This window comes from Oryctolagus cuniculus, chromosome 11, assembly GCF_964237555.1.
Source record: "Oryctolagus cuniculus chromosome 11, mOryCun1.1, whole genome shotgun sequence".
Classification (NCBI taxonomy): domain Eukaryota; kingdom Metazoa; phylum Chordata; class Mammalia; order Lagomorpha; family Leporidae; genus Oryctolagus; species Oryctolagus cuniculus.
In genome coordinates this window covers 55132179-55153505 of record NC_091442.1, presented here as the reverse complement: position 1 = coordinate 55153505, position 21327 = coordinate 55132179, and the positions used below count along the sequence as shown (strand labels likewise).

The window sequence follows — 21327 nt, the reverse complement described above, 5'->3', positions numbered from 1 at the left end:
ACGTAGAATGTGTCTGCCGCGGTTCTTGGCAACCAAAGAGCAAGAGACTACGCTTTTTATTTTGGGCTCTCCTGCTGAAGATACAGCACGAATGGCCACTGCAGTCTCCCCTGAGAGTCACCTAAGCAACTGCATGGCCTCGTCTGCTCGCTCCCTTCTCTCTAGAGGCTCCACATTGCCCTCACTGGTGCTCGAAGTTAGGTGCCAGCAATCTACAAAGAGTGAGTGTCTTCACTGGAAGTTTACACCTAGCAATTGACGTAAGTCTCACCCAACTGATGAGAACATGCCAATGGAGACTGATTTCACAGCACTTGTGTCTTCTCTCTAATGCCTGGGATGCTGCTGGTGCTTGTTAAACAAGATTCGGGTCTGTCAAACAGCTTTGGACATCTGGCAGAGGGAACATGGCCTTCATGGACAACCACGCACCGACGATCAACAAACACGCATGCATGCATCATAGTGCCACTATGAGGGCCTCTCAGAAACTTCACAGCACGGCAAAGAAAAAAAAAATCTCTGAATGAAGATGACGATGGAGGAGAGAAAAGCAAAGAACTACATTAAGGAAGTGTTCCTTTGCCGGGAGCGGGAGTGTTTCAATTTTCTGGTCTTTGGTTTGAGGAAGGAGAGGAGGAGCAGACGGAAGTCAGCATCCCAGGACAGGCTGGGGCCAAAGGCATCTGAGCCTACAAGATCGGAGCAGCAGAGTGACAGGTGAGGCCATCCCCACGGACGCTGTTCACTTCACTTCCTCAGGATCGCTGACTGAAACCATCTAAGGGCAGGCTCTCAAAGCAACCCAAACCGAACGATGAAAAACAAAAACAAAACAGAACCACCACATGCACCTACTCTACTCAAAGCCTGTGTCAGTGCAGCGGGCACACCTAACTGGCGACTCCTAGGGGAGCTTGACAAGGAGCTTGGTCAAATTCCATCTCGCCTCCCTGCAGTCACTCTTCCATAGGAGGGCTGGGAAACTATAGGACAGGGATGGGACCCAGGGACTCAGGGACCCAGGGACCCAGCCAGTGTCGGCACTGATGGCTACACCCTGCACCACAGCGTCCTTTCCTGCAACGCTTGGCGTCAAGTTGCCGTTTTGGGCTCAAAGTCCTTCTTCCCCACATTACGAGGCCATTTCAAAGAGTTCGTGGAAAATAGGATGACGACGTCAGACTTTATTTTGGTGCAAAAAGCTTGGGAAATCCTGTGGACAGTTTTTCATTTTTCATCCAGTGCATTTTCCATGAACTTTTGGAAGGGCTGCCACCTTGGATCAGAAAAGACCTCAGTGCAGATGCTTTTCAAATAGAATTATTTTTTTTTCCTAGTGCTTCTCAAATAGAACTTTCCAGAACTTACCCACTCTGGACCCCTGGGCTCCTTGACTCTGCGAAAGCTGAGCTATTTGGGAGTTCAGGGAAGGGGAGGAGAGGAGGAGCTGACAGGGAAAGACACAACTACCGCAAGGGCTCCTGGATCCATGTTACTGCAAATAGGCATCAGCTGGCTGGTGAGGCCGCCTCTGCCACAGCCCAGCCGGGCAGGAACCGGCATCCAGATGGACAGGTGAGCTCAGAGGCTGGGGCGGGCATTACTGGGGCTTTCTCCAGGGATCGCCAGTCTCCTGTGAGGAGCCCCGGGAACAGTGTTGGGGTCCCCTGGGCTACAGAGCTCAGCTGCCAGTCCTGTCTCCAGTGAGCTTCCAAGGGCCCAGCGGCCTGTGTCTCAGCCAGTGAAGTGGATAATCAGCTCTAACAGAACAAGTATGATCTATGACGACATGCACTTCTCCTGAAAAACTGTGGGGTGGCAGCGGGGGGTAACCCAGGGGGGTATCTGCATGTGTGCCCTGGGCAACATCTATTTTCTGTCTCTCTCAACCTAGCCCGAGTCTAGCAATAATTCTATTGCACACATTCTGAAACCTCTCTCATCTGTGGGGAAAAAGGCTCAAAAGCCCAGGCTTGTCTGTTTAAATAATAATAAACCTGGATGTCTCTCGCTGTGGAGCTGCCTGTCCTGCATCTGTGCAGTAAACCAAACTGTGACTGTGCTACACAGGAAACACGGCTTTGCCGCAGAGCGCCTGGGTCCGGGTCTGAGCAAACCTCAGTAGCAAAGTGAGACCCGCATGGCTCACAGCCACTTCGCCTCTCTCTGCAGCCGTGGGGGGGCGTCACCGGCTGGCGGCTGGGGGAGGTGGTGGTGGGGTCGCAGATGAAGCAGCCCCACCCTGGCATCTTGTCTTGTCCAATCGGTCTTGCCTCGCCTGGGCGACCTTCACAGGGGAATTCTCACTTAGACTCTTGAGCTCTGCACGTTTCAAACAATGCGTTCTCTGGTTTGCTCTCCTGCATGAATTCAACACGTGGTCCAAAAGGAGTTTTCTTGGTCTCCTTAAGCGTTAACAGACCTCTCTGGTAACCGTAGGACAACGCTGACCAACCAGGGCCGGTTGTTTGTTTGATTTTAGGCAGTCGGCTGCATGGTGTGCATTAAATTATTCACACAGAAAGACAGAAGGTGGCACCCCCAAGGGGGCGCTTTGTGCTGTTTGGGTGTGCGCGGGTCCAGAGAGATTTGCGGGGACCTAGCTGAGAGGTGCACCTGCCCGGGGTTCGTCGCTCCGGCAGTGTCAGCCTTGGGCGGACCGGACAGCGTGGGGTGAGGAAGAAGCTTTGCTACCAGACAAGAGGCTGCCAGTCCTCGCGGGGACTGGGTTGAGAACAACAAGGTGCAATAAGAGGAATCAGGATAGACAGAAAAGCATTTCTTCTCCCGGGGCCATGCCAAATTCTGCTCGGTCCCCACTTCCCAAGGCCCCTGCTCAGCGGCTTTCTCGGTGGTGGCTCCGAGGCCACAGCGCCCCCTCGCGGCCCTCTTCCTGCCTTGCAGCCCCGTGCTTTTCGGTGGGTCTTGGGTGGGTGGGGGGCACAATTCCCCTTCTTTGCACCTGGTGATTCTCCCTATGGTATCAACAGCCCAGAAAAAAAAAAAAAAAAAGCCGTCCCCGAACGCTACAGGTAAGCCAGGCCACATGAGGACAGCCCACGTGAACACGTTCTGCGATGGGGCCCACACTGCTGTGATGCGGCAGCCCGGTGCATCGCCCCTGCCCACGCGTGTGTGTGCGCACGCGCGGGGCGGGGGACGGGGCGCACGGCGGAGGGTCGGGCCGCAGCTGCGTCACACAGGTCGCATCTTAACGACCCCCCGCACCGTGTGATCGGTTCTGGCATGCTGACAGTTCCCGGTGGCATGCAGAAGGATCAGCCCGCTCTCTCTCTCGGTAGCTTACCCTCATGCCTTCAAATCGTGATAAGGCTCTTAAGGGTCTCAAAGCTCTTAGGGTCCTAAGGGATTTAATGGCACCTAGTTCCGAGTAGCCCAGGGCATTAGCTATAAGGCTGACTAGAGAGACCTACACCGGAACAGAGGAGAAAAAAAAAAAAAACAAACAAACAAACAAAAAAAAAACACAAAGGGAAGAGAAGAAAGCAGAGGTTCCAGAGAGTTAGAACACAGCCCCTAGCACTGGTGACACGATTGCTCCCCCCACCCTGCCCGCCCCGCCCAGGTCAAGGACGGTGGGTGACACCAGCTGCCTACTTCAACTTGACTCAAACGACCTGGAAGGAAAGGTGGTTGAGAGAGGCAGAAGAAAACAACAACAACAACAACGACAACACAGAGGGAGGAGGCAGTCGCGAGGCGGTCGGGCACACGCAGGCGTTGGACAGGGGAGGAGGTGGGGGGGGGGCGGGAGAGGGTGAGGATGAGCGAGTTTCCACTGGAAGAAGAGGAGCCTGAGAGTTGACAAGAGCCTTACCCTCGCCCTGCATAGTCTGCGGGGTCCCAGCAGTTCCCATTAAATTAAGCCAGACAAATTTAATGGCACCTATGGAAAAGAATACAGGTAAATACGCGTGCCCCACGCCAGCTGCCCCTCCTCAGCTCACTCACGACCCTGGGTTGACCAACGGGGGACATAGCCTTGTGTTCCGGAGCTGCGCGAGTCCCCGCAGCCCCCCGGGAGGAGTGTGCTTCCGGCTCCGGGAGAACTCGCCCAAGCCGCTCCTCCTGCTCTCCCTTGTAACTCTAGCAATCTTTCCGTCTTGAAAGCACAATCCCGAGACCTTCGCAGGACCAGAACGTGGGTGGGTCTGGACAACGGGATCCAGACTTTTCCTTAGCGTTCCCCGTGCTTGCCTTCCAAAGAACTGGCCTCCGCTCTGTCCGTTTCGGGACAGTCTTCTATGGCTCCAGTGTGGTTGGATTCACAGCTGGAGGAGGGGGCAGGCGCTGTGGCGCGGTGGATGCAGCCACCTCTTGGGATGCCCACAGTCCGCATCAGAGCGCCTGGTTCAAGTCTCGGCTACTGTGCCCTCTGCTCGTGAGCGAAGTGGGAGGCAGGAGGTGATGGACGGAGAACTTGAGTCCCCGTCACCCAGGTGGGAGACTCAGATGAGCCCTAAGCGCCTGGCTTCGGGTCAGCCCAGCCCTGGCTGTTGTGGGCATTTGGGGGAGTGAACCAGCGGATGGAAGTTCTTTCTCTCTCTGTCTCAGTCTCTCTCTGTTGCTCTGCCTTTGAAATAAGTAAATATTAAAAAAAAAAAAAAAGAGCTTGGGAGAATTCTTAAGGGAAAAGATTTTTTTCCCTTTATTTTACAGATCAGGGAATTGCGACCTAAACAGAATTTGCCTGCTCTGGAGCCAAGATTAAAGGCCCCTGTTGCGAGCTCCTAGGCCAATTTCTCCTGTGGCAGTGTCCCAACAGGAGTGAACAAGCATCTGGAAAACCTGCAGTTTTCCGCGGAGAGAAGTCTGCAGGTTCCCAGGCTCAAGTGCTCTCCGGTTCTTGCACAGGCAAACTTACCTTGTTCTACCAGAGCTGTCGGGGCAGAGGCCACAAGGACTCCCCTCCCCTGGGGTACTGCGTTCACCTCGGGCTGTCTGGCCTGATCCTAGAGACTTAGGGTGCCAAGGCCCAGAAGGCACACCGGTGCACGGTCCCCAGTCCATCTCTGCCTCCGCGGTCTTCCCACAGCAACATGGACCGGCCACGGCCACTTTCCCTCTGCTAAGAAATTTAGGCACAGGTGTCTTTTGCCTACTAGCAACAGGTACAGGTGCAACCAACTCTTAACCCCAAACAACTGAAAGCTCCAGACTCTTACAGAGGCTGTCACAGACACATCTGGGGTGAGCTACCCTGTTCAGAACGCCCCTGGGTCAGCACCGTCCTGGGAAATGTGCCAGGGAAAGATGGCCAAAGAATCCAGCTTGGAGTGGCTCTTGGCCTCACACCAGGGACAGAGACCCCAGCTCCTGAAGCTGGGCGACTTGTCTGCTACCAAATGGGGAGAAGCGGGGAGGAGGCATGGGCGGGCTGGTTCTCCACGCTGCTCCCAGGGACCCCGCTGCTCCGCCCTTCAGTCTGGTCGGGGCAGCCCAAGGCACAGCTCATCCTCAGCAGGTGAGGGCGCTCTTGTCATCCTCTGAGTCTCCATGTTAACTCCCCGCCGAGACAAGCAGAACATTGTTTAAACTAAGCTTGCAGGAAAGCGGTGAACCTTAACACAAAAGGGAGTGGTGAGAAAGCGACAGGTCCGGGTGGCCGTCTGGCTGCAGGCATGGTGGAGGACAGAGAGAGACACTGGGGGGTGCTTGTTCAAAACCACGGGACATTGTCCAACAGAGAAGGTTTTCGGAAATGCACGCTCAGGACGGAGTGCGTGGTCTCGGGAAGCCCCCTGGAACAGACATAGCCCCACACGTGACTGAAGACCAATTTCCCTGGAGGAAAAAGGCGGAGTTATCCTATAGCACATGCCGTCCTGGGCAAGGACCTGCGCAGAGGCAAACGCTGTCCCCGGCTGGAACCCTGGCTTGTATGCAAAGTCCGCTGAGCCTGGACGGTGTCTGGGTTATCCCCAGGAGTCTAAAATGTGCTCTCAGCAGCTTTCAGGGGGGCAACAGAATGACTGACAATCCCTTAGGGAAGCAAACGGGGGCGGGGAAGGGGGAGGAGAAACACAGACATCATGGCCTCCCGGGGACCCGACAAGGGAAGATGCTCTCGGACAGTGCTGTGCTAGTACCTAAATGTGCACCTGCTGCACGCAAACACCCAAGGAGCCGCACAGACCCAGACAGACAGCAAGAGCTCCCGCGGTTCCGGCTGGCCAGGTGCCGGGCTGAGCAGCCTTGCCCGTCCACAGTGCACAAGGGGCAAACAGTGGAGCCAGCATGATGGATTGGGGAAGTCCCTACCGAGCTGCCGTGCTGGTGACTAGTGCAGGAGCCCCAAATTTGCAGGTTCAAGGGGAGCTGCCCTTGCCGCATCCTCTTGCAGTCCCCACAACACCTGGCAGGAGGCACTGTGGATATACATCTGGTGAGCCAAGAACAAATGAAATCTTCCTAGGAGCGCCTTGTTGGGAGAATGTTGAATTTCCTCAGGCCTGAAGCGGGCCAGGGGCCCCTGGAAGCTGGGACCATGCCTGCCTATCCCCTGGGGCTACTTGTGACTTCTTGGGACAACTGCTACACAGCTACACAGAGAACTATATTCCATTTACGTTGTTTACCAACAGCTGGCACAGAAGGTTCTCGGAAGTGTTATAGCAACGGGGTTAACGGAGCAGAAGCTGGAGGGACTGGCGGGCTCTGTCAGCTGGCTGTATGCCTGCTTTATGCTTGCTACTTCATCCCACCAGAAGTAACAAGAATGTGTCCGGAATGAATGGTGATGTGAGACACACTGACAGCCTTTTGCCGCATCTCTGGGTACCAAGGCAAGTGGCAATCCCTGGTCAATATCCTGGGAATTCTGAGGTGCCTCCCTCCTTGGGAAGAGGAAGGTGGCTGAGGCTAAGCCGTGGTGGGGAAGCTTTGTTCCAAACCACAGCCTCCCTAGAGATGGTTAGGAGTGTGCCTGTGTCTGTGCACGGGGAGTTCAAAAGGTTCATGGAAAATGGAATGAAAAGATAAGCTTATTTTGGTGCAAAAAAACAAATTCTGAAATCCATGCATAGTTGTTTTCATAATACACATTTCCCAGAACTTTAAAACAAATTAAAAATAACTTATTCGGGAGGCAGAGAGAGAAGGCGGGGGGAGGAGTGAGGAGGGAGAGAGATCTTCCATCTGCTGGTTCACTCCCCAAATTCCTGCAACAGCTGGGGCGGGGCCAGGCTGAAGCTGGGAGTCTGAAATTGAATCCAGATCTCCCATGTGGGTGGCAGGGACCCAAGTACCTGAGCCGCCACCGCTGGAATCCAGGGTGCTGGAATCCAGTGCTGGGGCCAGGAACTGGTCCCAGACCCCCCCTCCCCCCGCCCCCCGCCACGAGTGAGGCACAGGCATTTTACCCAGTGTCTTAACCACTAGGCTAAATGCCCATTCTTCCATGAACTTCTTGAAGACCCTTGGCATCTGTCTTGAGTTTCTGGAAGGTGCAAGAGATTGAGGGGGCTCCTACAGGGGTCCCACCTGATACTTGGTGGTCCGGAAGAGCTACTCTGAAGCGAGGATTGTGCTGTCTCCCCTTCTTCTACTGAGAGGGCTGGGCCAGCCACACTTCAGTTCTCTGCCCATGGAGCTTTAAGACTCAGAGCCGCAGCGTTTTGTCTGTCTGTCTGCCTGCCTGTCTGGGGGAAGCGGAGGGCCTTCTGCTGAGAGGTGTGGTCCACAGCTGTGGAAGAGAGTGTCAAAGCTCTGGCTCCCATGGCCTCATATGGGGGCTCTCTGGAGCTGGCCCATCTGGTTCACCTTAAGGAACAGGGTAGCTCCCGCTCTCCCCTGGCCCGCCCTCCAGAAGTCAGGATGGTAAATGGTACCTGCAGATTATGTGTCAGGAAGGGAATCATTTATAGGGTGCTGGGCTCCTGTCCCCAAGCGAGGCTGCCGTGCTGTTCTACCCTAGGCCCCAGCATTGGCTGCCGAGTACTAAATGCATCCACCTGCTACACAGGATGTGAACTGCCCATGGGTCCTGGGCCCGCGTTCCCATTTACTCTTTCCTTGCATGCTGGGAGGGAAAAAATGGCTTTAGTTGTCACGCTGAATGAGAGAAGAGCCACCATCATTAGGAAAGTTGACGAGGAGTGAGCGCTGCTGGCGTGAGCCGCAGTGGGAGAAGACGCAGCTTCCAACCTGAAAAGCAACACAGGGTGGGGTGGGGGGTGGTGGCACAGTCACCATGCTGGGAGATGGCCCCCGATCCTGGAGGGAAAGAGAGACGGATTGGGTCTGGTGAGCACGGTTAGACGGTGGAAGGAGGTGCCTGTGCTTGGTGGAGATGCCTTCTTTCAGATAAACTGACTGGTTCCGGCGAGCCTGGTACCAAGACTCGGGTCAGATGGGAAAGTCCACAGGTGCGGCCAGCAGGAGAGTCCACGTGGGTCCTGAGATGACCACCTCCACTCCAGAGCCCCCCCCTCCCCCCAACCCACTCCGCCCATTCTGCCCGCAGCAGGAGAGCACAGCTCCTCTCTGCTCCTGGGGCTTCATCCGTGACCCTGCTCTCTCTCCTAATCCCTGAATCTACACGAAGCAGACCCACCAGAGCTGTAAACGCAGGGACTTCTGAGTTTCCCGTGCCTGGCATTAAGATTTGAGTGCTATCAAGGGACTCTTCTCAAGCCCATCCACGCCCACGCCCACGCCCATGCCTCAGCTCCTCTACACCCTGGACCCCAGGCTGCCTCCAGCCTGCTTTCCGTTTTCCCACTAGCAGTGGTGGCGGCGGCAGTGGCAAAATAGAAAGCCAGACACGTACAGCCACGATGAGGAAGTCCAGCCAGCACCAGGCATTGGTGAAGAACTTGACGAAGCCATAGGCCGTCCACTTGAGCAGCATCTCCAGGATGAAGATGTAGGTGAAGACCTTGTCGGCGTATTCCAGGATGGTGCGGATGGTCCTTCTCTGCTCAATGTAGATGTCCTCAAAGGCCTGAAAGAGAGGCGGCGGTTGCCCGTGACAGTGACCTTGAGGTTGCCCCTTGCTGTGCGTGCTCTTGATTTCCCAAACAGCTCTGCTGAGCTGAGTAGGGTGTCATGTCCACGCTCCACGATTCAGCCACCTGAAATAATTCAATGACTTCCAGCATAGTCGGGGTCAGGCGTCTGTTTTTTTTCTGTCCACAATTGACATTAGAACCTTCCACCCCGAAGAACTCTCACACACTTTGTCACCTCCCTTCCCCTGGCCCCCGCAAGTCCTAGAGCTTCTCGGCACCACGCATTCAAGGCTCACCCATGTGCAGCCCGTGCCAGCCCCTGTCCGCCTGTGACCAAGCACATGCTAACGTGTGGCTGGCTGACGCACGCTGCACTTTATTACCCACGAACATTCGTAGTGTGTGTTTCTTTTGGCCACTGTCTGGATATGTTTTTGCGTGGACATATGAGTTTATTTTTCTAGGGTGTATGCCTAGGATTAGAATTGCGGGATTGGGGCCAGCGCTGTGGCTCAGCAGGTTAACACCCTGGCCTGAAGCACTGGCATCCCATATGGGCACCGGTTGGAGACCCAGCTGCTCCTCTTCCGATCCAGCTCTCTGCTGTGGCCTGGGAAAGCAGTAGAAGATGGCCCAAGTCCTTGGGCCCCTGCACCCACATGGGAGACCCAAAAGAATCTCCTGGCTCCTGGCTTTGGGTTGGCGCAGCTCTGGCCATTGCGGCCAACTGGGGATTGAACCATTGGATGGAAGACCTCTCTCTTTCTCTCTACCTCTCTCTGTGTAACTCTGACTTTCAAATAAATAAATCTTTAAAAAAATTGCGGGTAACTCTGTGTTTGATTTTTTTGGGTTGAGGAAATTGCCAATCTGGTTTCCAGAGTTGGCTGTGCCATTTCACGTTCCCGCCAGGGCAGTATGAGGATTCCAGACATGAAAGAATCGCTCCTTCTGTCAATCCCGTGGCCCCACTGAAGGGAGGGATTCACGGATGAGGCCATTTCCTGAAAAGGGAGGACACACGCATCCCCATGTGCAGAGGGCCACACACAGGTGTTCAGGTGCGGTGCCAAGGGGGAGGGAATGCCCAGAGTGTGAGAGAGACACAGAGGTGCAAAAGTCCGCGGTGAGGCAGTGGGAGGTGCCTGCTCTCAGCAGTGCTGGAAGAACAGGGAGACTGTTTGGGAGTGAACCAAAATGGCCACAACAGCTGGGCCAGGACAAAGCCAGGAGCCATGAACTCCATCTGGGTCTCCCACATGGGTGTAGGGGCCCAAGCACTTAGGCCATCATCTGCTGCTTTCCCATGCACCTCGGCAGGAAGCTGGATCGGAAGCGGAGCAGCTGGGACTCGAACCAGCACCCATATAGGATGTGGGTGTGGCAGGTGGCAGTTTAACCCATAATGCCACAGTGCTGGCCCAAAAGCTGTTGACCAAGTAGAGTGGGTGACGCTCTGATACAGGATGCTGGCATCACAGGCGGCAGCTCGGCCCGCCGTACCGCAGCACCGGCTCCCTGAACATCCTATCTTGACAAATGCAGTAACACGAGAGCTCAGGTCATGTTTCACCGCTGCGTTGTCCCTTCCTGTCCACTTCCTGCAGTGCGATCTCCTGCCCCCCCAAGCACAAGGGGCCACAGCTGATCTGGGTGTTCAGGGAACCTGGGCATGGGCCTCCCTGGTTTCGCTGAACCGTTCCCCCGAGCCAAGCCCTCACCGCGTTCTCCCCGGGGCCTTACCAGGGCACCGCTGCTGAGCAGAATCATGAAGATGATGAATGTCTCAAACCAATTGTGCTCCACGATCAGAAAGCAGGTTTTCCGCAAGATCCACCAAGACTTGCCTAGCCCTTCCTCAATATTCACCTGACAACACTTGAACCGCTGCACACAGCCTGGTGGGAGCGGGGGAGGGAGAGGTGGGTCAGACCCCCGAGGCTCAGCCCAGGTCTGTCCTCCACACTCCTCCCCACCCCCCAAAACCCCAGTTCCCCAACAGGTGCTGCCCACCGCATGGCTGGAAACCAGTATGGGGGCCAAGTCAGAGGCCCAGCTCAGATAGGGACAGTGTGGTAGGGGCTGGCAGGGCCCTTGTCAGTCTAGGAAGCAGCAGTGAGAGGGAGGAGGGAAGGCAGGGGCATGGAGTGCAGGCTGCGACAGATAGGACGTTTTAGGGGAAGGTTTGGGGCTGAAAGTCGAGAGAAAATGGACAAAGTCTGAGAACTGAAACTTGCTATAGATCAAAGCTGAATAGGATGATAGACATCTCTCAGGAGGGCAGGGTGAGGAACAGAGTCCCGGAGATGGACACGGGGCCCCCCAGCTGCTGGCCGAGCTGTGCCCGGGAGCCGTCAGGTGTCGCATGCCCGGCTCTGTGCGCGCACCTTCGGTGAAGCATGCGTCCGGGTCCAAGTACTCCTCGGGCTGCTCCACGGGCACCTCCTCCACCTCCGGTTTGATGTCAATAGTGCTGCCTTCAGAGGAGCTGGTGTCATCGAGTTTCTAGAAGCAAGGGAAAGGGAGATCAGGCAAGGCTGTGGCCACGTGTCCGCCAAAGAGAGAGAGAGAGAGAGAGAGCCCGCGAGAGAACGTCCATTTGCTGATTCTCTCCCCAAATGGCCCCAACAACCAGATCTGGGCCAGGCCAACCCCAGGAGCCAGTAACTCCATCCAGGTCTCCCACATGGGTGGCAGAGGCCTAAATACTCGGGCCATCTTCCACTGCCTTCCCAGGTGCACTAGCAGGGAGCTGGACTGGAAACGGAGCAGCTGGGACTGGAACCGGTGCTCAGATATGGGATGCCGGCATCTCAGTTGGCGGCTTCACTGGCTGTGCCCCAACACCACCCACCTGTGCCCCTTCTCCTCCCCTAAATTGTTAGTACAACTCCTCCTTGGCCAAGCCACGATGAGCTATACCATAACCAGGGTTCCCCAGGACCTCTGTCGGGAGTGGGTATCATGTCCAAACCCAGAGAAAACAGGGACCCTCCTGGAACCAGAGGTGGCTCTGGGTGGATCTCAGGGCCACGGCTCAGGGGGAAGCACTCAGACTGTGCCCCGGCCCCGGGCAGAGATGACCCCTCCCCTCCCAGGCTCCTGCAGACAGCGAGGTTGGGTTTCTTGGCTTGGGACCTTACGTCTTTGCTGCCTTCCGGGTCCGACTCGCTGCTCACATCCTCGGTGTTGAGGTTCTCGAAGTCGGACTCGCCCACGGCGATGGGCACACGCACGGTGAGGTTGGGGTTGTTGATGAAGGACATGTGGTCCTCGTCGATGATGTACTTCTCCACGCTGCTGCCGATGCCGCTGGTCGTGCCGTTGCCGTTCCTCTGGAAGTCGCCGTTGCGGTGGATGTCGGCGCCGGTGTGGTTGGCGATGCAGTTGGCCTTCTTCTCATACAGCTCGTCCAGCGGCTTCACCTCGTCCGCCTCCCGCTGCTTCAGGTGTGCCTGCATGAAGGCGCGCACTTTGGCCTTGACCCAGGCCACGCCCTTCTTGATGCGGATCACGGAGATCTGGAGGTTGTTCATCTCCCCGTCGTCGTCCGTGGCCGCCAGGTTGTCCGCGCTGAAGGAGCTCAGCAGCAAGGCCAGGAAGAGGTTCAGCACCTGCAGCATGCAGTGTTGGTGGAAAGGAGGCAGTGAGGAACTGGCCGAGGGAAGGGAGAGCTAGCGACTCACTGCCCCCCGCCCCAGGGGTTACCCACTGCAAGCCCGAAGGCTTCCTGGTGGTAGTGGGGGCTGGGAGGAGCGGATGCCGAAAAGGAGCTTCCGTTGCGTTTGTGGGGCCCACGACTCATTTTAAGTGTTTGGTTTTGGCTGCAAACACAAGGAGTTTCACACCTGCCTTCTTGCATAGCTTGCCTACGGACAGGGGACTTCAAAAAGTTTTGATGCCGGACCCTTTTGAAATCTGACTGTAAGTCCATATAGGGCTTCCCTTTCTGCATTGTTCTCTCATCTATCTATCTATCTATCTATCTATCTATCTATCTATCTATCTATCTATCTATTTAGTTATTTGAAAGGCAGAAGGACTGAGCGAGCCAGGGACAGAGCCAGACAGAGATTGTCCATGGCACTGGTTCACTCTCCAAAATGCCTGCAACACCAAGGGCTGGGCCGGGAGCCCAGGATGCGAGCTGGGGCTCCCACAAGGGTGGCAGGGAACCAAGGGCGTGGGCCTTGCCTGCTGCTGCCTTCCAGGCTGTACATTAGCAGGAAACCGGAATCAAGAGCGGAGCCAGGACTTGAACCCAGACCCTCCTGTATTTGATGCAGGCTTCCCAAGCACCAAACACCAGCCCCAATGTACTTATTACTTCTTTTACAACCAGAAAAAAATAGCAAAGGTTGTATTTATTTTGGGGAAAATGGCTCCCAAATAAAATCAAAATGATGGCTATGAATTGTTGGGGGTGGGGGAGGGTTGTGGCCAAGAGAGCAGGCGTATACCAAGTACTTTGGGCCCATGAGGCTAGGAGAGCTAGCCTTTCACACAACGAACCAAGAAGGTAGAACTGAAACTCTTCATGCTGTCTTAATTTTAAGACTGCATTATCCTTGGGGCTGGCCCTGTGGCATAGCGGGTAAAGCCACTGCTGTAGTGCCGGCATCCCATATCGAGTCCTGGCTGCTCCATTTCCCATCTAGCTCTCTGCTGTGGCCTGGGAGAGCAGTGGACAATGGCCTGGGTGCTTGGGCCCCTGAACCCACGTGGGAGACCTGGAGGAGGCTCCTCCTGGCTTCAGATTGGCTCAGTTCTGGGCCGTTGTGGTCATGTGGGAAGTGAACCAGCGGATGGAAGACCCCCCCGCCCCGTCCTTGTTTACCTAAATTTACAAAAATGAAGCAGCCTTAGCAACACAGTGATGGCTGCTTCCTTGTTCTCTTGCATAGTCAAGCGCCAGGCGTTCAAACATATGCTTTCTTTCTCCATTTTCATTTTAACTACCATGGACATCAAAATTAATTACTGTTCTTAAGACATACTCTTGGAGAGTGGAAGGGATTCACTTCTTGATTGACACTCGGTGCTGACTTTGTCGTACTTTGGAAGGAGAAGAAGGTATGCATTTGAGGCGGAAATAACATAAGGGCAAGGTGGCAGACACGCGACCCGTGAGTATTTGGATTCTCTAGGGCATTTATAGAATTCAAAGGAATGTGGCTGGCAGAATTGGGGTGAGTTGGAGACAGCTTTTCAGGTCACACTGAGGGACAGGAACTTATCTAATTGGATCCACTATTGGTTCTTGGATATAGGAGTCACACATGACGACAGGGATTTGAGATAGCCATTCCCACCAGCTACATGAGTTAGGGGGCTGCTGCAGGTCTGACGGGTAAGTGTTTAGACCAGGTGGTAACAACACCAAACCCTAGTTTATGGAATAACCTGCTGGGGGTGGCTGTTCATTACAAAGAAATATTTCCTGTCTGGGGTGGGGGTGCTCAGCATGTGGCCGAGCAGTAAAGATGCCTGGGAACTTCCTGAGTTCAACAGTAAGCTCGGGTTCCTGAGTCCAGCTTCTTGCTAATGCAGAACCTGGGAGGCAGCAGGTGATGGCTCAGGTAGCTGGGTCCCTGGCACCCATGTGGGAGATCTGGATGGAGTTCCCAGCTGCTGGCTTCGGTCTGGCCCAGGCTCAGGCATTCAGGCATTGCTGGCTGGGGAGTGAACCAGGAGGTAGGCATTCTCTCTTAATAATGATAATGATAATAATAATAATAATAATACCTATGCCCTTGGCCTACCTTGAAGAGATTCTGATTCAGTAGATCTGATATAGGACTTGGGATGTGGCTTTTTTCCCACTAAACTTTATAAACTGTATTCATATGCGAGGTAGAGGTGGGGGTGGCCCGGATTAAGTGAACCACTGATTAAGAGCATGTTCTCTTTCTCTCTCTCCCTCCCTCCTAAATGAAGGTACATCCCAAGCCGTACATCAGAGGGATGGGACAAAGAAGGGCCTGGAAAGGCATCACGGGGACCCAGGGAGAGACGCGCTTTGTCCTGGGTTCAGGTGTTTGGGGACAGATACAGCGGGGACATCCCGAGACAGCTGAGCGCAGCCGAGTGGAGATGTCAGGCGAGGAAATGTGATGGCACCCCACCAGGAGGCAGGGGGTGGATTCACCGAAGCGGTGAGAAGCCCAGAGGGATCGGGGCCAAGGGACAGGGTGCTGGGGATGTAGAATGGGAGGAATTAGAGAAGCAGCGAGGGTTTGGCTTGGTGGGATTCGGATGCCGGTTAGGACACCCACATCTCACTTCAAGAGCGCCCATGACACCTGGCTCCACTCCTGACTCCAGCTTCCTGCTAATGCGTGCACCCTGGGGGGCAGCAGGGATGGCTCACAGGACTGGGGTCCTGCCCCCACATGGGAGACCTGGATTGAGCTCTTGGTCCCACCTTCTTTGGCATCACGGGCATTTGGGGAGTGAATCAAGATGGAAGAGCCTTCCCTCTGTCTATCTGTGTCTCTCTACAAACTTTCAAATACATAAAACATTTTTAATAAGAGAGAACCATCATGACAGTTATTTTTATAGGTCAAATGAAAGCATTAGGCGAGCCAGGGCTGGGCCAGGGCTGGCGAGAACCCTGTCCTGGCTTCTTTACGGCAGAAAAGGGGGATGAAATGAAGTGGATGAGCCTGCCAGGGGTAGCCTGAGCCCGCCCTCTCTCAGTTCTCCTTGCTCTATGCTTGCAAGGGGACCTGGAGATGGAGACTCCTCCAATGGCGGCGTGCGCACAGATCCCTTGGGGACCCTGTCGGAAATGCAGTGTCTGAGTCAGTAGGGAGTTCTGAGGTGGGGCCTCAGAGTCCACAGCTCATGGCTGCTGGTCCCCGGATTGCACTTCGACGAGGTGCCGCGTCCCCAATGCTGGCTCTCGAGGTAGAAGACAGCGGGCGGACAGACCCCAACAAAGCCAGGAACTGATTTGCTGTTTACACAGATACAAACCCAAAGATGATTTGGATCAGTGATCAGGTGGTTCTCACTGGTGGGCAGCCTGTGCTCCCCAGGGGGCCTTTGGGCACTTTCTAGAGACATTTCTGGTCGTCCCAGCGTGGGTGATGCTAATGGCATCCTACAATGCCCAGGACGGCCCCACAGCGGAGAATTATCCAGCCGAGGACGTCAGCAGTGCCAAGGTCGAGATTATCTGGTTTGGGTAAAAGGGGGTTTTTTTGGAGCTCCAAGAGCAGACTTTGAAGTCCAAGTTCAAGTGCACACCCTGTGCACACAATGGCAGCCATGTGATCTTGGGGAAGGAAGGTCTCCTGACTTCTGCTCAGGTTTGTTGTTGTTCTAATTGTGAAAAGTGTGTGTGTGGGGGGCAGGGGTCATGAGTCGGAGCTCTGTAAGCACTGGGCTCCTCCCTGTCACTTGTACCTTAGGGCCCCCCAGGGACTGGGCAAGAAGAAAAAAATCAATAGACAGGGAAAGCAGGAGACGGACGGGGCTGGGGGTTGAGGGCAGGGCTTCCGAGCCAAGGGCAGAAAACCAAAACAGGCACAAGGTCTGTACTAACCACCAAGTTGCCAATCACCATGACCATCATGAAGACGATGAGACACATGGCCTGGCCGGCCACCTCCATGCAGTCCCACATGGTCTCGATCCACTCCCCGCACAGCACCCGGAAGACGATGAGGAAGGAGTGGAAGAAATCATGCATGTGCCAGCGGGGCAGCTCGCAGTCCTGGTTGATCTTGCACACGCACTCCTTGTAGCTCTTTCCGAAGAGCTGCATCCCGACCACGGCAAAGATGAAGACTATGATGGCCAGCACCAGGGTCAGGTTGCCCAGGGCGCCCACGGAATTCCCAATAATCTTGATCAACATGTTCAGCGTGGGCCAGGACTTGGCCAACTTGAAGACTCGAAGCTAAGGGAGAAGGAGACAAGAGGAGGGATGCTAAATGCCAGTCGATGCACTCTCTCAGCACGCGGGAAAACAAAGACGACTAGACTGGTACAAGCTGCAGTGTCGGGAAGAGTCCCAGGATGTTGCTGACTGGCTCAGGCTCAAGCGGGGAGAACTTAGGTAAGGGAAAACCGACGGGTTTCATAGGAAGCGAAACGTTTACAAGTAGGAGGCAGGAATGCTGCCTCCAACCTCCTGGGATTACATGGACCTTAAGTCCCAGAACCTAAATGTGCACACATCCTCTCCCAGCTGGCGGGCCCTGGCCTTCCCAACAGCCTTGTCGAAGGGGAGTGGGGAAAAAAGTCATCTGTCTCTTAAAAAAAAATAAAAAAGCAAGCATTTCAAAAAAATTTGAAATGTCTCCCTTTTGCTGATTTGAAAGTGCATTGACATGCTCGGGATAACGTGGAGGAAAAAGCAGAGTTCTGGATCGGGGGGAGGGCCATGGAGCTCAAACTTCTTAGGAAAAGGGCCAATACGGTCACTAACTCAGAGGGCATGTACTCTGCCACGGTGACGACAAGGTCTTGGCTAATGGCCTGGCAGAGCGTAAAAGGCCACGGTGGCTCAGCCAATGGTTATGGCAGATACCACGAGTTAACACATAGCTGATACACACGGTGACAAGGATTTCGGTAGAAGGCGACAGCGCTGCCTGGAGCGGTTCTCCTCTATTTGAAAATCGGAGTCTTCCATCTGAGAGTTCGACATTTACTGGGGTCGCCTGTCTCCTTTTCCCTGACTGGTTTGTACGTCAATGAGCATATCTGTTCTAAGGCTTTATCTCTCAACCCTCCCTTCTTGTCACTGAAATAACGAAAACTGTTCTTAAAAAGTAGGCTGGATCGCAGCCATGGAACAGTAGGCGGAGGTTCCAGAAATCAGCCAGATGCTATCTGCGACCCGGAACAAGTGACACTGGCGCATTTTACAAAGTGGCCCTCTGTTCCGATTCTCTCTCAGATCTGCTCAGTGCCTTGGTGTTGCAAGGGGCTGGGTGTTTTCCCAGGAGGCTGGAGAGACGTAAGCCAGCTCTGCCACCCAGGAAGCAGCAGAGAGTTTGGTCTGAGTGGGCAGCCTGAAGAAGCCTGGAGCTTCTCCAGGGACTCAACCAGCCCAGGCCCAGGCCTCCTTCAAATACATTAATAATAATAATAATAATAATAATAATAATAATATCCTTCTTAGCTAATAATACAAAAAATAAGGCCACACCATACGACAATCCATTTCAACATAATGTTAAAAAACACGATTTGATTCTGATTTTCTGGAAGGGGTTACGATGACAGAGCAGCAAGGAATGGGAGAGTGACCACTGCCACTCTAGGGAGACAGGTATGGCAACGGTTCCCCGGGAAATCAAACCGGACTACCAACGCAAGGCCTGTGGGAATCCTCCTTCGGCTTCTAGAATAAGCGTTATCTCTAAGCATCGTTTGCGTCCTAAAGTCATTCCCGTTTGCTTACAGAGTCTTAAAATGAACTTCTACGTTAGGTGGTCAGCAGGAATGCTGTCAGGATTTTTAGTAGTAGCCAAGCCAGTTCCAAACAGCCAAGCGGAATTGAGAGAATTACAGGGTAAGGGCGTTAAGGAATCATCAAGCTAACTTATACACAAACTCTTTCTAGTAGCTGCAAGCTAGCAATAGTGAAAGAAAGTGGAGAAATATGGAATACCAATCGGAAAGATCGCAGCACCGAAAGCCCCTCCACGTCCGCTAGACCCAGTTCCATTAAACTGAGGGACACAATAAATCCGTCAAAAATGTTCCAACCTTCTTGGAAATAATAGTAGGGGTCCATGGCTATGAGCTTCAGGAACATTTCCGCTGTGAAAATTCCAGTGAAAACCTAAAGAGGGGGTGGGACAAGGGGGACGGGGGTGGGAGGAGGAAGGAGAGAGAGAGAGAGATAATAGAGAAAAGAACACCTCTGTCATTCTCTTTGAACCCAGACGTCCGAGAAAGCTCACGGGCCAGCTGTGGTTAAACTCTGCATCTGAGGACTGTGGCTGATCCTGGGTCCCCACCCCGAGCACCCCATGGGAGGCGGGAAAGTCTCTTTATTTCTCTCTTTTCTACTCCTTGGAATTAAAAATATTAATAAAAGTTGAAAGAGTTTGTAATTGACAGTGCACTGGATGTGCCTATTTCTGGGTAGACGATCAGCCTCTGACACAGGCGTATCCCGCACAATGGCCGGAGTTGGGGGAAACAGCACCCGGGCTCCTCAGACACGATGGGTTCTATCAGCTGGAAACTCACTTGCATCTTGAATGGAAGCCCCAGCCCCACTGTCCCCATTTTCTGTTGCCAGAACCACTCAATTCACACTGTTCCAAAGAAAGGTCAGAAAAACATTTGGGGCCAGCATTGTGGTGCAGTGGGTTTAAGCCGTTGCCTGCGATGCCAACATCTCATTTAGGGGTCAGGTTGAGTCCTGGCTGCTCCACTTCCCATCCAGCTCCCTGCTAATGCATCCGGGAAAGCAGTAGAAGATGGCCCACGTGTCTGGGCTCCTACCATCCATGTGGGAGACCTGGATGGAGTTCCTGGCTCCTGGCTGCAGCCTGGCCCAGCCCTGGCCGTTGTGGTCATTTGGGGGAATGAATCAGCAGATGGAAGAACTCTCTCTGTAACTTTGCCTTTCGAATAATAATTAAATCCTAAAAAAACATATGCTAAGCAAGAACAATACCACCCAGATGACTTAGGAATTGGCAGTTATTTGTAGGTGTGTGCTAGGGATGTCTGTGTTAAAAAAAAAAAAAAAAAAGCTTACTCATGGTATTATAATTGGAACAGAAAAATACAGTATTATTTCTGACTTATTACATGTATTATGAAGCCTAGATATATGCTGTGGGGTCTCTCATTCAAAATCATAGAAGAGGGGCTGGTGCTGTGGCGTTGCAAGTAAAGCCACTGCCTGCAGTGCCAGCATCCCATGTGGGTGCTGGTTCGAGTCCCAGCTATTCCACTTCTGATCCAGCTCTCTGCTATGGCCTGGGAAAGCAGTAAAAGGTGGTCCAAGTCCCTGGGCCCCTGCATGGGAGACCTGGAAGAAGCTCTTGGCTCCTGGCTTCGGATCGGTGCAGCTTCGGCCGTTGTGACCAACTGGGGAGTGAACTCTCTTTCTGCCTCTCTGTAATTCTGCCTTTGAAATAAATAAATAATAATCTTATTTTTTTAAAGAGTGGATCAAAGGTTATCCCTAGGGGGCTGCTCTCATTTGCACTGTGATGATGATTTTGGAGAAGGAAGAAGGAAGAATGAAAAGTGATGTATTAGCAATCACACAGGACTGTTGTCAAATACTCACTTGAGAATTTATGTTCTAGCTCTTCTCGAAGGGCAGTTGAGGGTCCCTGGGGGCCCTAAGACCCCCACCCGGTCCTCCCCTTTCCCACTACATATCCATATGAGGCCAGCTTTTCTCCCTACACGATGGACTGAGTGCAGAAGCAGGTAAGGGGGTCTAGTTATCTCCTATTAAAACAGATCCAACAGGGCCAGTGCTGTGGCATAGTGGGTAAAGCTGCTGCCTGCAGTGATTGCAACTGTATGGACGCTGGTTTGAGTCCTGGCTGCTCCACTTCCGATCCAGCTCTCTGCTATGGCCTGGGAAGGCAGTGGAAGATGACCCAAGTCCTTGGGCCCCTGCATCCGCATGGGAGACCCTGAGGGGCTCCTGGCTCCTGGCTTCGGATCGGCTCAGCTCCAGCCATTGTGGCTGTTTGGGAAGTACCCAGTGGATGGAAGACCTCTCTCTCTGTCTCTCTGCCTCACCTTCTCTCTGTATAACTGTGACTCTCAAGTAAAATAAATAAATCTTACACACACACAGACACACACAAGACCCGAAAGGGATTTGAAAAAATGGCAAATCCTCCCATGCTTCTGTCTTTGTCTTAGATATAATTTTTTTCCATACGTGTTATTTATGTTCAATGCATAATGGTATAGTATCATGATTTAAAAATAAATAAGTGGATACTTTTAAATGATCTCTTAATCAGAGATCATTATCAGGGAGATCATTTAAAAAGTGAATATCAGTGGATATAACCCACATAAACCAAAGCTCTAGCTCTTTTAAGAGATTACAGAGGTCTTGAGACTACATATCAATCGAGACCCTGTTTTAATAGAACATTCTGAATTCACAGCCAGTGCCCTGGGGTGCTTTGCTTGGAGGTTGCCCTGGGGCTGCAGCAGGGCAGGGAGCAGCAGTACCCCTCCTTCTGCATTAACTGCATCTGCACAGTGTGGGCTTCACTGGGAATAACCAGGGTGTGGCACGGTTCTTGCTGTATTCTTGGAATGGGGGCTCCTGTTCTATGGCGGGCCCTCCCCCAGGGCTCAGGAAGTGCCAGTGGAGACCTGAAAAAAGCAGTGG

At 53.6% G+C, this 21327-nt stretch overlaps 1 protein-coding gene across 12 annotated transcripts in view; it reads right to left on the bottom strand.

Annotated features, from left to right (window-relative positions):
- The window catches only part of SCN8A (sodium voltage-gated channel alpha subunit 8), a 166618-nt gene that overhangs the window by 16766 nt on the left and 128525 nt on the right, over window positions 1-21327 (bottom strand). For 8 of the 12 annotated variants that reach the window (XM_051845488.2, XM_051845487.2, XM_051845492.2 and 5 more), the window contains 7 exons: window positions 18607-18780; window positions 16528-16884; window positions 12119-12589; window positions 11363-11480; window positions 10719-10873; window positions 8795-8968; window positions 3311-3433 (listed from right to left, as the gene is read on the bottom strand). In XM_051845488.2, coding sequence (XP_051701448.1) covers window positions 3311-3433; window positions 8795-8968; window positions 10719-10873; window positions 11363-11480; window positions 12119-12589; window positions 16528-16884; window positions 18607-18780 — 1572 coding nt within the window. The remainder of the gene's footprint in view (window positions 1-3310; window positions 3434-8794; window positions 8969-10718; window positions 10874-11362; window positions 11481-12118; window positions 12590-16527; window positions 16885-18606; window positions 18781-21327) is intronic. The other 4 variants (XM_051845495.2, XM_051845493.2, XM_051845494.2 and 1 more) reach the window with 2 other exon arrangements.